This window comes from Chionomys nivalis, chromosome 17 (assembly GCF_950005125.1).
Source record: "Chionomys nivalis chromosome 17, mChiNiv1.1, whole genome shotgun sequence".
Taxonomy (NCBI): Eukaryota; Metazoa; Chordata; class Mammalia; order Rodentia; family Cricetidae; genus Chionomys; species Chionomys nivalis.
In genome coordinates this window covers 24088977-24103442 of record NC_080102.1, presented here as the reverse complement: position 1 = coordinate 24103442, position 14466 = coordinate 24088977, and the positions used below count along the sequence as shown (strand labels likewise).

The 14466-nt window shown below is 42.9% G+C and overlaps 1 protein-coding gene across 3 annotated transcripts in view; it reads left to right on the top strand.

The window, feature by feature from the left end:
- The window catches only part of Adcy8 (adenylate cyclase 8), a 208537-nt gene extending 194489 nt beyond the window's left edge, over positions 1 to 14048 (top strand). For all 3 annotated transcript variants that reach the window (XM_057791703.1, XM_057791702.1, XM_057791701.1), the window contains 4 exons: positions 5526 to 5672; positions 8880 to 8972; positions 10388 to 10502; positions 13545 to 14048. In XM_057791703.1, coding sequence (XP_057647686.1) covers positions 5526 to 5672; positions 8880 to 8972; positions 10388 to 10502; positions 13545 to 14032 — 843 coding nt within the window. In that variant the 3' untranslated portion in view covers positions 14033 to 14048. The remainder of the gene's footprint in view (positions 1 to 5525; positions 5673 to 8879; positions 8973 to 10387; positions 10503 to 13544) is intronic.
- Positions 14049 to 14466: the final 418 nt, after the last annotated feature.

Below are 14466 nucleotides of genomic sequence, written 5' to 3'. Positions count from 1 at the left end.
TGAGGCTGGCTGTATTCCTCCACATACCTCCTCCAGCTACTGTGCTGTTCCCAAGTGAAATCAATTTGGAATTGTTCTCATTTCTTCTAATCCAAAGAAATGGTAGCTCTTCTTCTTAGTTCCCAGGTTTACTGGAGCTTCCTAATTCTCCCTTTATCTTTTTAGTTGAGTCCATTACATATTAACTTGAGTTATCTCGCTTTGCATGCACCGTCTTGCTTTGTCTGTGTCTCTAACTGAAACAGCAGGGATCAGGAAAGAAAAAGCAAGGCTGCCTAGGTCAGTATGTTGTTTTTTGTTTGTTTATTTGTTTGTTTGTTTCAACTACTGTAGTAGAATTTGTAGGAAGGAGGCCGCTTGTTGGTTCCCTGCAGCTCAGCTCCAAAATAACAACACAGATACTGTATTAACTAAATCACTGCTTGGCCCTTTAGCTCTAGCTTCTTATTGGCTAACTCTTACATATTAATTAAACCCATTTTTACTAATCTGTTTATTGCCACATGGCTGTGGTTTACCGGGTAAAGTTTTAGCATCTGTCTCTGACAGGCTACATGGTTTCTCTCTGACTCTGCCTCCTTTCTCCCAGCATTCTGTTTAATTTTTCTCCTCCAGGCTCTGTTCCCCTATAGCTATGCTATAGGCCCAAAGCAGTTCCTTTATTAACCAATGATATTCACAGCATACAGAGGGGAATCCCACAACAAAGCATCTTAAGAAAGGACATGCTTGTCTTGCCAGCTTCAGGATTTTCAGTCCATCCTGATCATCTCCATGAATTCCAGGCCTATGGAGACACAGAGGACCATCATAGAGGCACATGGTAGAACAGAGCTATTTACTTCTGCAGTTAGGATAAAGCAAGAAGTAGGTAGCAGAGGATAAGACGCATGTCTAGATACATCCCCCAATGGCCCACTTCCTACTTTCTGCAATGAGAATCTTTGAAAGTATAGACCCATCAGTTAGGTTAGGACCCTCCACATCCAGTCACTTCCCAAAATCCTATTGGCTGGCTCAGGACGTGAGCCCATTATGGACAGGTCAGTTTTAACCACAATAGGCAGCAATTGTGCAAAGTTGTTTCCACCCCATTTCCAAAGGGACATGGGTGAAAGCAGTTTACCAGAAGCAGTGACAAAGTCACAGCCAGCTGCAGTGCGTTGGGACAAATAGCCCACTGGAGGGGAGAATTTCACTGTGACCAGGTGCCAAGCACAGACACAGTCAAAAACCTTTCACACTTGATAGAATGAAGGTCAGAGGGTCCACCTTGCTGCCTAAGGTCCTGTGACCACACCTTCAGGGGTTGTCATCTCTTTTTCCACATTGATTTCCTTGGGGAAAGTCCCTCTAAAATGTTCCACCTCATCTAATTGTGGAGGATACAGCGAGAAGAGCTGTGGTGACGATGGCAGGCATCGCTGATGTTATTTCCCCAAGGACCTGTTTGTGTCCGAGATGAAGAAGATTTCTCCTCCCGTGTGGCAAGCCCAAGAGTATGGGTTCCCCTTCATGTCCCTCATGAAGATGGGGACACATCACTCTCCATGTTCTCTGTCATCCAGTGAGTAGGTAAACCAAGCCATTCTAGTTCTAATTCCTGAAAAGAAACAAAAGATACCGTTTTGGCCTCGTATGTATCTAAGCCATCATCACCTGAGAGCCTGAGCTTGTGGATTTGTCTTCGTGTATACTAGTGTCTCCTGGACACTCTCTGCACTAGTTGGCATCCAGCCAAGAGGAGAAGCTACTCCCACCCACCTTTTCCCGTTTTTCTCACTTCCCGTAGATGCAACAGTCAGGAGCTGAACTGAGTCCATATTTCTTCAAGTTCAGTATTTTTTGTCTAACATAGATTCCCCCAACTTTAAATCAACTTACCATTCAAATAATAAGCTAAGCAGTTGTAATATTTCTTCATGTTTATCATGGCTAGTGTTACCATCTTTCCTAAATGAAGACATTATTATTATTTAGTAGCTTGGGCTCAGGAGTCAGACTCTCCAGTTATAAATTTCTACCCATTAATCACTGTGAGTTTTAAGCAAAATACTTAACCTCAACCTCTCTCATCCTCCCATAGATAAAATAAAGACTTTAATTATATCTGCCTCAAGCAGTTATTGTGAGCATTAAGTAAGATGATCCGGGAAGTGTTCTGTGATGTGCCTGGCATATGAGTGCTCAGTGTTACCACAATTTTATTTTTTAAGAACTGAGAGCAGAGCCGGGTGGTGGTGGCACATGCCTTTAATCCCAGCACTCAGGAGGCAGAGGCAGGCGGATCTCTGTGAGTTCAAGGCCAGCCTGGTCTACAAAGGGAATTCCAGGACAGGCTCCAAAGCTACAGAGAAACCCTGTCTCGAAAAACAAAAAAAGAAAAGAAAGAAAGAAATGAGAGCAGTGGCTAGAAGGACGTTTAGTAGGTAAAACACCTGCCATGCAAGTGTGAGGAACAGATCTCGGATAACTAGTACTCACTTAACTTGGATAACTAGTACTCACTTAAATGCTAGGTAGGCACGATGATAATTACAGCACTTGGAAAGCAGAGAGAGGGGATCCCTGGAGAAACCTGATGAGTTAGACCAGATACATTGTTGATCTCTCAGTTCAACTGAGAGAACCAAGCTCAGTGAAAACTCCAAATATCAGCCTCATGCCTCCACACACGTGTTGCACCCCCATGTCCACAGCATGCAAACATGTACTCATACATACAAATGTGCATGCATGCAAACATCGGCACACATCACATAGACACAAACACATGTAAAATAAAATAAGAAATCAGAGCATTCCGAATGTTGGCAAGACTGAGAAATGGAAAGAAAGAAAAGGGTATGGGAGGGGCTAGGATTCATTAGAACTCCAGTGGGCAGACACTTTCGGAAGCTGACCCTATTGATGGGGGTGCAGGTAAACCAGCCCGAGAATGTGAGCATGGGAGAGCTGGCCCAGCCTCTCATCTGCCATATGGTGGTGTGGGTGGGAGAAAGATGGCCTCCCTTTCTCATCCTCACTGCCTGTGGCAGGTGAGAGAGCTGGCCCTGAGGTCATAAGAGCAGGAGAGTTGTCCCCGCCTTCCTCGGCTACAGCCCTCCAGCACTGTGGAGAAGTGCCCCGTCCCTCTACTGGGGAACATGGTAGAGCAGGTCCTGACAGTACAAGTGTGGGGGAGCCAACCCTGAGGGCACGAAAGTAAGAGAACTGGCTCTTCCCCCTTGTACATCACTGCAGGGGGTGAACTAGCCAGGGTAATGCTGGAGAGTTCACACTGGTGGTCAGGACAGGGGAGAACTGATGGGTTGACCAACCCCACAATTACCCAGAACCAGAACCAAGATCATGAGTTGGCCCGCCCCAGCATCCACCCCATCTATGATCTATGAGATCATATGGAGGGGCCAGTCCTAAAAGATCAACAGGATATCCAAGAGGACCCAGTGAGGGTCCAGCACTGGTAGTGTAGCAGAAACCAGAGGCCTTGAACCAAACCAATGACTCTGCAATGAACCCTTGCAAGCCAAGATAAAAGATAAAAGGACATAAGTGTTTACTGTGTGCCTCACTATGTCATACCACAGCTTCCATGATGAGGATGAGATTTTTTTCTTTTTTCTCTCAAATTTTATTTTATTTGAGGATGGGGGCATTGCAAGGACAGAGGGGAGATACGAAGGGATAGTGATGGAGATGCATGATGTCAAAGACACAACAAATAAATAAAAAGAAAGTTAAAAAATGAAAATAAGCCCTAGTGGGCAGCCATTTTGCACAGTGGAGGCATTTATGATGTAGGGAATGAAAAAAGTTGGCTAAGGAGTAGATCTCAGAGAGCAAGATTTTTTCTTTTCTATCATTAACTAGAAATAGAGATTGTGTGGGCTGAATTATGCTTCCTCAAAATTCATGTGTAAAAAATCTAACCCCAAGGACATCAGACCGTAGCTGTCATGGAGGAGGTAGCTGTGTTAAAATGAAGTCATGAGCAGCCTTCCCTTAGGAAGACTTTCGCTGCAACTCTTCCCTGCTCCGCAGCTCTGCACAGCCGGTCACCAGCTGCCTGTGTCCCTTTGGGTGAAAACTAAATTGATTCACACTCAAGATTGATGATGAATTGGTGACAGTGTCTTTACCAGACATAGGCCATGATAGGGGAAGAACTCATGGATATGCGGACTGAAGGAACCCTGCAACCTTCTACCCTGTCTCTTCCACTGCTAGCTACATGACCCAAAACAGTAACTCCTCTGTCTCACTTCACTCATCTGCAAGATGCGGATAATTAGAAAACTTGGCTGGATTGTTATAGCTCACCAGGTTCATGTGAAAGTACTTTTCAGGTTTTCCCGAAAAGATCAAGAAGTCATTAACTCAGCAACTGGTTGTGAGTGTATGCATAGGTTATGCATCTTATTGCAGGACTGCACAAGACACACAAAGATGAGTGGTATTGTTTTGCCCTCATGGGATCCGTGCTTAAAGGAAAACTTAGATGTTAGATGCTGGGACAAGGAGTATATTACACAGCTGCCTGTAGTACTTTGAGAACGTTAAGCTTAACCTCCTGCCCCCATTCAAGAGCCCAGAAGTTTCTGCAAAACACATCTCTACATGATTAGTGAAGATAGGAAACAGGAAGTTACCTGGCTAAGCAGCTAACCTCAGGCTAGAAGGAAATTTCCCATCATTGGACAGGTGGTTGAAATGAACGTATTTTATGGTAACATGGAAACTGTCTGTCTCTTCATTTGGCTTCTTCTGGAAGTAAACCTTGAAAACTAGAACTTAAGAAGTAGCAAATTCTCTGGCAGAGATCCTAGGAAATACAGAATGGAAGAAAGAGAAAGAAGACACTGATCTATGGTGCACTGTGGGTAGATCAGCTACCAAGGTGGGCAATGGAAGCTGAATCTGGCAGTTCGAAGTTACAAGATTCTAGGGGCAAAGGAGAAGGATGCAAAACGCCACTTCCCATCAGTTGTTTGTGGAGACCTGTGATTTAGGGATATTAATCCTTTGCCTTTTAAAAGCTACTGGAAACATGGGCAGAGTGCCCTCTTGTGGCCAAAGAGAGAACTCACAAGACCCACACGTGTTGACAGACAAGAAGGGTGAGACAATCTCAGGAAAGAAAGATACCTGTAACAGTAGCTACAACCGGATATGGAAGTAGAAACACAGACTGACGGTATAACTGCCTTGCTCCTTCTGGCACATGTGGACACAGCTAGAAAGGACCAGCTTTGGACCAGAAAGTGGCTCCTCATTATACACTGTCTTCCGGATACTTACAAGCATCCAGAACAGAAAAAATAAATTGGTGGTTAATAATCATTCCAGACTGATGTATTTGGTTATGGCAGCTTGGGGGTCCTGAGACATACAGTGCTAACTTATCGTGCCTGAACTCTCATGGTTTTTGTCCTGCCACAGGATTCTGTCTGCCAGGAATGTACAGGTAGCCTCATTGCAGAACTTGAACTCTGATGATTATTTCTACCTCCTGTCTTCCCTAGGAGCTATATTCACAGTCCTATGATGCCGTTGGAGTGATGTTTGCTTCCATTCCCGGATTTGCAGACTTTTATTCTCAGACAGAAATGAACAACCAGGGAGTGGAATGTCTGCGCTTGCTGAATGAGATCATCGCTGACTTTGATGAGGTAAATCTAAGCATCAGAACTCTAGGGTATATTTCAAACACAAACATGTATTAGATTATTTGATTTTCTAAATTTTCATCTGAATGTACTGATGTCTTGATAAATGTATAAAATGTAGACTATTAAATCAACCGACATATTTATCACCCCCACATTGTGATTAAAAAAAAACATGAAATGTAACCTCTTGAAGATGGAATACAATACATGATTTACTTTAGTCACTGTCTTAGTTAGGGTTTCTACTGCTGTGAAGAAACGCCATAAGTGTGGCAACTCTTGGAAAAGAAAACATTTAATTGGGGTGACTGCTTACAAGTCACAGGTTTTATTCATTATCAACATGGTGGAACAAGGCAGCATGCAGGCAGACATGGTGCTGGAGAAGTAGCTGAGAGCCCTATACTTGCAGGCAACAGGAAGTGGTCTGAGTGTTACAGTGAGTGAAGCTTGAGCAAAAGAAACCTCAAAGCTCATTCCCACAGTGACATGCTTCCTCAATTAAGGGTGCACCTACTCCAACAATGCTACACCTTCTAATAATGCCACTCCCCTTGGGGTCATTTTCTTTCAAATCACCACAGTCACCAGAGTGCACAATGGTCTCTAGAATATCTCCTTCTGTCTATTTGAAACATTCTGCCCTGTAACAATATCTCCATATCTCCACTTCACATTGACTCTCTAATGGCTACTATTAATAACCACTCTACTCTCTGCTACTGAGTTTTGCATATTATGATCCCATATATATGTGAAATTTCAGAGTGTCCTGCTTGGTTCCCACAGTCGTTAAGTCCCAAAGAAATCACACAGAGGTCTACATTAACAATAAACTGATTGGCCTATTAGCTCAGGCTTCTTATTAACTCTTATAACTTCTATTAGCCCATTATTCTTGTCTATGTTAGCCACATGGCTTGGTACCTTTTTTGGTGAGGCAGTTACATCTTGCTTGCTCTGTGGTCAGGTCTGGAATGCAGAATAAGTTTTCTTCTTCCCAGAATTCTCCTGTTCTCATTTCCTGCCTCTACTTCCTGTTGATTGTCGGTTGTCCTACCTATGCTACCTACCTGGCTACTGATCAATCAGCATTTTATTAAAATACAATTGACAGGCTATAAACCATTGTCCCACAACACTTCTCCCCCCCACACACACACACTTTTTTTAAGGAACGAGAACTCTGAATCTAATATTTGTTTAGCTTTTCTCCTGACCATTATCCATAACAACCTGTAACCAACATTCTAAACAAAGGAAAATTCCATAGTCCAATTTTGGGGAATGTGCACATTGTTTTCCAGGCTACTTCCTGCTGGTTGGGGACACTGATAATCTTATGGGGACCTACAGAAAATATATAATTATCATCAAGTCATGACTGGAATATCCTGTGAGGCTTGATCATCTCAGGCAGCAGTCTTGAATCTGTTCTGGATGTAGACATCTGGGCCATCTGCTCCTACCAGAGATTTCTCAAGTGGTCTTCCTTGATCAAACCTGATTTTTCTTAATTTAGAATGAATCCACAGCCTCTCATTTCCTGTGGAAACAAAAGCAAAACCTCTTCTCCAAAGTAACATACCTATTGACTTCAATTTTAAAGTCAAGGTATTTTCAAAGTACCTATCTTGGATTAATTCAGCAGCATTTATAAACAAATATCTTTTGGCAGCTGTTGTTCCTTCCTCAGCATTCAAACAATTCAAAGAGAACATAATAACATACAGTATCCTGACTCTCTGTATTTTTCATCTTTACATGGCTTTATATTAATCTCTATTTCTTTTATTTTTATTTTATAATTTTTGACTTTTTGAGACAGAGTTTTTCTGTGTATCTTTGTCCTGAAACTCACTCTGTAGACCAGGCTGTCCTTGAATTCACAGAGATCGGCGTGCCTCTGCCTCCCAAGTGCTGGGATTAAAGATGTGTGCCACCACACGAACTACTCTCTTTCTTTCTTTTTTATTTTAAGGATTTTATCCTTCTTCATTTCTCTCCCAAACCTGCATATATTTTTAACACATTGTAAACCATTTAGAGGTATTTTTCTTCTTTGAATCTATCTTTACTGTATATATCTCTCTCTTTTTTTGAACACATGAGTCTATAATTTGCTAAGCAATATAGGTAGGTTTAAAGCCATGGCTTTGACGGCTGGATCCAGTTCATTCTTTTGCTGTCTGAGATTCCAGCCTTCAGACACAAACTCATGCCTATTTCATTTATCACATCTGCCTATGCAAGTCCAGCACTTGCGACCCTATGAATTTTATGGTCTTAAAAGGAGGCAAAGTGTTAGAGAACTGAAAGGTGCTAACATCAGGTCTTGGTAAAGCTGTGTTCCCTCTAGAGCAGTGGTTTTCAAATTGTAGGCTGTGACTCCTTTGGGTCACATATCAGATATCCTGCATATCATATGTTTACATTATGATTCATAACAGCAGAAAAAATTAGTTATGAAGTAGCAATAAAAATAATTTTATGATTAGCAGTCACAACATCATAACAAACTGAATTAAAGGAGTGCAGCATTAGGAAGGTGGAAAAACCACTGATCTAGAGGCTCCAGGGAAGAATTCATTTCTTGTTATTTTTTTAACTTTCAGAGGCTCATGGCTCCTTCCCTCTATAAAGTCTTGCTGGGCTCACTGAAAACTGACTTTGGCTCTGTGTAGATTTAGAAGGCACTGAAGGGTTCTACACTAAGCAGGGGCATGTTCTGACTCACTCATAAATAATATCACCTGGCCTCTATGCTGGGGGAGAGGAGGCAAGGATAGCAGTGGGCACAACTAAATGCTAACCGTGCCTTAGACCTCTGACTTAGAGTAGGGTACTGCCAGGGAAAAGTTGGAGTGGTAACATTCTAAGTACATGCTTGGAAGTAAACCCTAAAAGATTTGTTGACTGATTGGGGAACATTTTTATGTCTTATTGAAGCTTCTCAAATACCCTTGGTTATTCCAGGATTCACTGAAACAGTCAAGAGAACTTAGACACACCCGTCTAACACTTAGTAAATGCATGACCCTCAGAGAGAAAAGACACCACATCAAAGCTACTCAACCATTTTAGTTAGGCCTTTCCCCATGGTGGGTGCAGGGCCCATATTCAGGAGCTCCAGGCTACGAGAGCCTCCTTGAGTTTACACAGCTGTGGGAACTCAAGGACTAACACCATGACCTGGATCCATTGCAGCTGCTTGGGGAGGACCGGTTTCAAGACATAGAGAAGATCAAGACCATTGGTAGCACATACATGGCCGTCTCAGGACTGTCACCAGAGAAACAGGTAAGGTCTCCTTGGACTTGGTCACACCTGTGCATGTGCCTGACTATTGTCCTAGGCTAAGGATGGCTTGAAGAACAGCGGTAAGGAAATCTAAACTTGGCTCTCATGGTTACGGGGTGACATTCACTCTTGGGAAAAGAGGTTTGCTGAATGAGGTGCTGCTATTCTGTTAAAAATCTTCCAGGCTTCGTTCTAAATTTCTCTGTTCGTTTGAACAAAAATCTGTACAAAGAAATATCTTGACTCTGATTTAGCTGTATCACAAAAACCCCTAATACCTATCTGTTTCCTTATTCTTTCATTTTAACCTTCAAAAGCTGTTATGCAGTTGTGGTGGTGGTGGTAGAGGTGATGGTACAGGTTGGGGGGTTGGGTAGTAGCTTTGTAAATTATGGGCACCAGTGTTGATGGGGATACTAACTTCTACCTTCTAGGGCTAATGGGTTAGTTATCTGAGATAGCTTTCATGTTCCCCATATAAAGCCTGTAATCTTGCAATAACTCAGCAGGTGTTATGAGTTTGAATCAATATCATGGGGAAGATGAAGTCCTCATTAAGTCATGATTGCACTTAAGCCTCTTGTGTATATTTTTATTAAAGGGAGAGACTCTAAGCACAGCTATGTGAGATGAAACCCACACTGGTATTACAAGTGTGGCCCTCAATAGCAGGAGTTAGAAAACAAGTGCCTCCAGGCCACATCCGACCCACTACCAATGTTTGTAAATAAAGTTTTATTGTACGCAAACATTCCCATTTATTTCTATTTTATCTTTTGCTTCTTTACAACCCAAATGACAATGTTGAATACAACAAGGACCAGATTTATTTGATGTTTGGCCTTTGATTGAACTACCAATCTCTGTAGGGTCCCAAATTCTCTCACACACAATCTCATTCAACTGTAAAGAGGTAGACAGGACCAACAAACTTCGCCTCACTTTACAGATTTGGAAACAGTGGTAAAGAGACTCACTCTGCACATCTCTCAGGGATTTCGCAAATATGCATGGGAAAGTCACTTAACCGGATGCTGTGAGCATTTCAGGCTCACAGACACAGTTTGGGGACTGGAAAGTCTCCATGTACAAGGATAGGAACACGTCCAGATGGGTGTTGATCCACATCTGGACGTGTTCCTATCCTATGCAGTGTGCATACTCAGGAATCCATAATGCAGTGAGCTTCCCATGTGAAGTAAAGATGCGATAACAACCGCACACTATAGTGTTAATTGAATCTTCTGTGATCTTGTGTTTCTCAGATACTGATGGCTTGAGAGTGTAGGGGCAAACAACTTGCATAGTTGTTTCCTCCAAAAGGAGTATGCAGTTGGGGTTAGATTGCAAAACCTTTGCTGGAGATATCAAACGTCTGTAACACTGAATGAATCCTTCTCTCATATTTTCTCCAGCAATGTGAAGACAAATGGGGGCACCTGTGTGCCCTGGCTGACTTCTCTCTTGCCCTGGCCGAAAGCATACAGGAGATCAACAAGCATTCGTTCAACAATTTTGAACTCCGAATTGGTGAGTTGCAGCTCGAGGTGGAGGCCTTACTGAGCCAAGTGTCTTTGTTCCATCAGTCCCTCCCTGTCCTGGGCATCCAGCCAGGAGAGCTTTTGCTTGCAAAATGCATGAGACTCTGTATGACCCTGACAAGGACAGGAATGGAGTCAACTCAGGCCTTTCTGGGCTTCCTCATCCTAGATCCTGGTAGCGAGGCAGGATTCTGTTCCATGTAGAAGCATAAAGCAAACACTAGGCTGGCCTCTCCAACATATATGTCTAGCACCCTCGCCACCTATACAAAGGCATGCTTAGAAAGGCATCTAATGACCCAGGAATCACATAATTCTGACTTTTTCATGCTACTCAAAGCTAGTGGTCAATGTATTGCTTGCTGCTTCTTCTGGATAACACCTCAGACAACAGCAGGATTCTACCTCCGAGGCTATCACATACTGTATTGCACCAGAGACAGGCAGAGAGGAGCAGTTTCTCAGCCATGGCAGGGACAGACACTCCTTGATCAAAGTAGCCACACAGTAATCACTGTGATTGAATAATAATGCTCCGTGTTTGCATGATTTGTTTATTTCTCCTTCATCTCTTCTGGGCTTTCAGGAGCCTCCAGAAGTCCAGGCTGAGAGTGCCGGCTCTAGCTCATATTTGCATTTTGTAGACGAAGACACTCGATCCTAAAGCAGAGTCACTAGCCTAACATCACACCACACAGCCATGCAGTCATGCCAGCAGCAACTTCAATGAGCCTGACTCTGAGATGGGCGGCATCCGGGCTACCCAATGACAGTTGAAAACAACTTTTGCTTCTGTCCTTGTGCTGTAACTGATGGGCCACTTTATTTCATTAGGTTCTCCCTTAGCAGCCTGCAAGAAAAGAAAGGCGGAGGTTTAAAGAAATATCCATATCTGTTCCTCAGATCAGAGGAATGTCACATGCTTTTGTTCTTTAAAACAAGGATTTATATTTATGGTTTTGATCTATGGATAGGATGTTTGAAGGCTTGATCCTCATTAATCTCTTGTCCTTTTCTGAAATCATTGACATCAGAACTGAACCAAGAATCAAAAAAGAATATTCGCCCTGAAGAAAAAATGGTCAAGTAAATTCCAAAGACATTGGTGAGATCAGGGCTACCCCTTGATGTGACATATTAAACAGCTGGTGTCGTTTCATCGATCTTCAGAATGAGAAGCTTTAAATCCCCACTGGACTGAGCATCTCAGTCTGTGTTCCATGTCTGTTATAGCCAACTCTGTGACTTTGAGCACAACGCCAAGACTTTCTCAGCCTCAGCTTTCTCATGTGCTGGCTAGACCCTGCATGATCACCCCCACTGCCTGTGACCTTATAGAAATCATATGAGAGTCAAATGACATAATGTCTCTCAAGGTTTTAAAGAGCTAATTGTCACTGTGATTGCTGCGTCTTCTCCAGCCGGTGTGTGTGCTGTGGATAGTGTGTAATGTCTAAGTGTATGTATAAATGTGTTGGGTATAATGCAGTGTATGTGACTGTGTGTATAGTGTAGTAGATAGTGTATAGTGTAGTGCCCTAGATACAGTGTAGTGTATGTGTATATGTATAATGTAGTATATAGTGTGTATGTATGACTGTATGGTATAAGGTAGAGTGTTTAGTGTATATGTATGCGTGTATAGTATGGTACATAGTATATGTGTGTATGTGGAGTATGGCATGTAGTGCCTGTGTACACGTGTTTTATTCTTCCTTCTGCCTGGAATGACCTTACCCAGCTATCTATAAGGCTAGTCCTGTCTCTTTCCTCAGGCCTCTGGCCAGAAGGTCTTTCCAAACTGCTCTACTCAACAGTATAATGTCTCTGGTCTCCTAGTCCTACACACTGATAGATTTTGTTTCCATTATCTGCTAATATTATATTACCTGCTTTTAAAATTACTTTCTGTCTCCCCAGTAGGAGACAAGCCTATGTCTTCTTGCCTCCCCTACTCCACCAGTATCTCACATATCAGATGCCCAGCCAATGTTTATAGAATTATGAGTCTTTCTTAGAAGAGAAAGATGTGCACAGTGCACATTTAGTGAAATGCTGTCATTTCTAGAAGTGTCATCTAGATTTCCTGAAGGAGTAAACATTGATACTACCATTAAAATCATTAAAACATTTCCAAATGAAGAATGGGAGTGGAGCAGGGCACAAGGAGCTCAAACAAAACAAAAAAACAAGACTACGGTACCAAGGTGAACACGGTTACCAGGTGAGGAAATTAGCAGTTCAGTGTGGCATGGTAGAGAGGGAGGAAAGGGGATGAAATAGGCTGGCAAACCAGGCAAAAGAAATCCAAAGTCCAAAGAAGCTAAGGATTATAATCCTAAAAGCATGGGTTTTATCCTTTCCCTTCCTGTAGCAGTGGGGAAAGTGGGCTTCAAGAGGACAAGACATATACAGGAGATATTGTCATGGACTGAGAGAATAGTGCTGGAGACCTAGACAAAAACAGAGAAAGAAATGGTCTGCCAAGCTCTCAGAGCACTGTGTAAGACACAAAAGATCCCAGGGCCCTGAATTCTGGTCAGAACTTTGATCATTCCACATCCAAGATAAGTCTGTGTGCATGTGGGTTCAAGCCTCTTCTGTTGATCACTCTCTGGCAGTGGTGCTCATATTTCTTCACATGAACTTCCTTTCATATTCCAACCCATAGATAGGTAACGTGAGGTCCACATAAGTAACAACTCACCCAGGTGGCTCATTGAGGTAGGAACTGGACTATGCTGTTCCCTCAAGAGACTACATACAAGCCGGGCGGTGGTGGCGCACGCCTTTAATCCCAGCACTCGGGAGGCAGAGACAGGTGGATCTCTGTGAGTTCGAGACCAGCCTGGTCTACAAGAGCTAGTTCCAGGACAGGCTCCAAAACCACAGAGAAACCCTGTCTCAAAAAACCAAAAAAAAAAAAAAAAAGAGAGAGAGACTACATACATACCTATTACTTCCTGGTGTGTCCAGACACCTAACTGCCCATCCTCTCCCTTACCTCTTGCTCTTTTGTGTTCTTTCATAGGCATCAGCCATGGCTCAGTGGTAGCAGGTGTGATTGGCGCTAAGAAACCACAGTATGACATTTGGGGTAAAACTGTGAACTTGGCAAGTCGAATGGACAGCACGGGGGTGAGTGGCCGGATCCAAGTTCCAGAGGAGACTTATCTTATCCTGAAGGACCAGGGATTTGCCTTTGATTATCGAGGAGAGATCTATGTGAAGGGCATCAGTGAGCAAGAAGGAAAAATCAAAACGTACTTTCTCCTCGGAAGAGTCCAACCCAACCCATTCATCTTGCCCCCAAGAAGACTGCCCGGGCAATACTCTCTAGCTGCAGTTGTCCTTGGCCTTGTCCAGTCTCTCAACCGGCAAAGGCAGAAGCAACTACTCAATGAGAACAGCAACACGGGCATTATCAAAGGCCATTACAACCGGCGGACTTTGTTAACACCCAGTGGGCCGGAGCCTGGAGCACAAGCTGAAGGCACCGACAAATCCGATTTGCCATAAAAGCATTTTCTTTGTGTTTCTTTCTCTTTTTTTGTATTTCTTTTATATATAAAATAAATATACTAATAAAAAGGTTTAATTTTTTTTAGAACAAGGATGGTTTCATTGGTCTTTGAATACACCAGATCAACTACACAACTTGAGGTTCTCCTCGTTCACCGCCCTCTGACTAATCACTTCTTATATGCAAGAGACCAAAATTCTTCCCACCTAAATTAGAAAAGGGGGGTTGTAAATAGAGCCTTGATGTTACTGGGGGCCTAATAGCAACTTACATTTTTTTGAAATCTAACCTTGTATTAGGCCAAGTATTATGTCAAGTTCTAACACAAGGGCCTCATAACCCTTATGATATCTATGCATTCCTCAGCTGATATTTGTTGAGCCCCTGCACTATGCCTAAGTTGTTCTGTGTCCCACAGAAATTCTGGCAA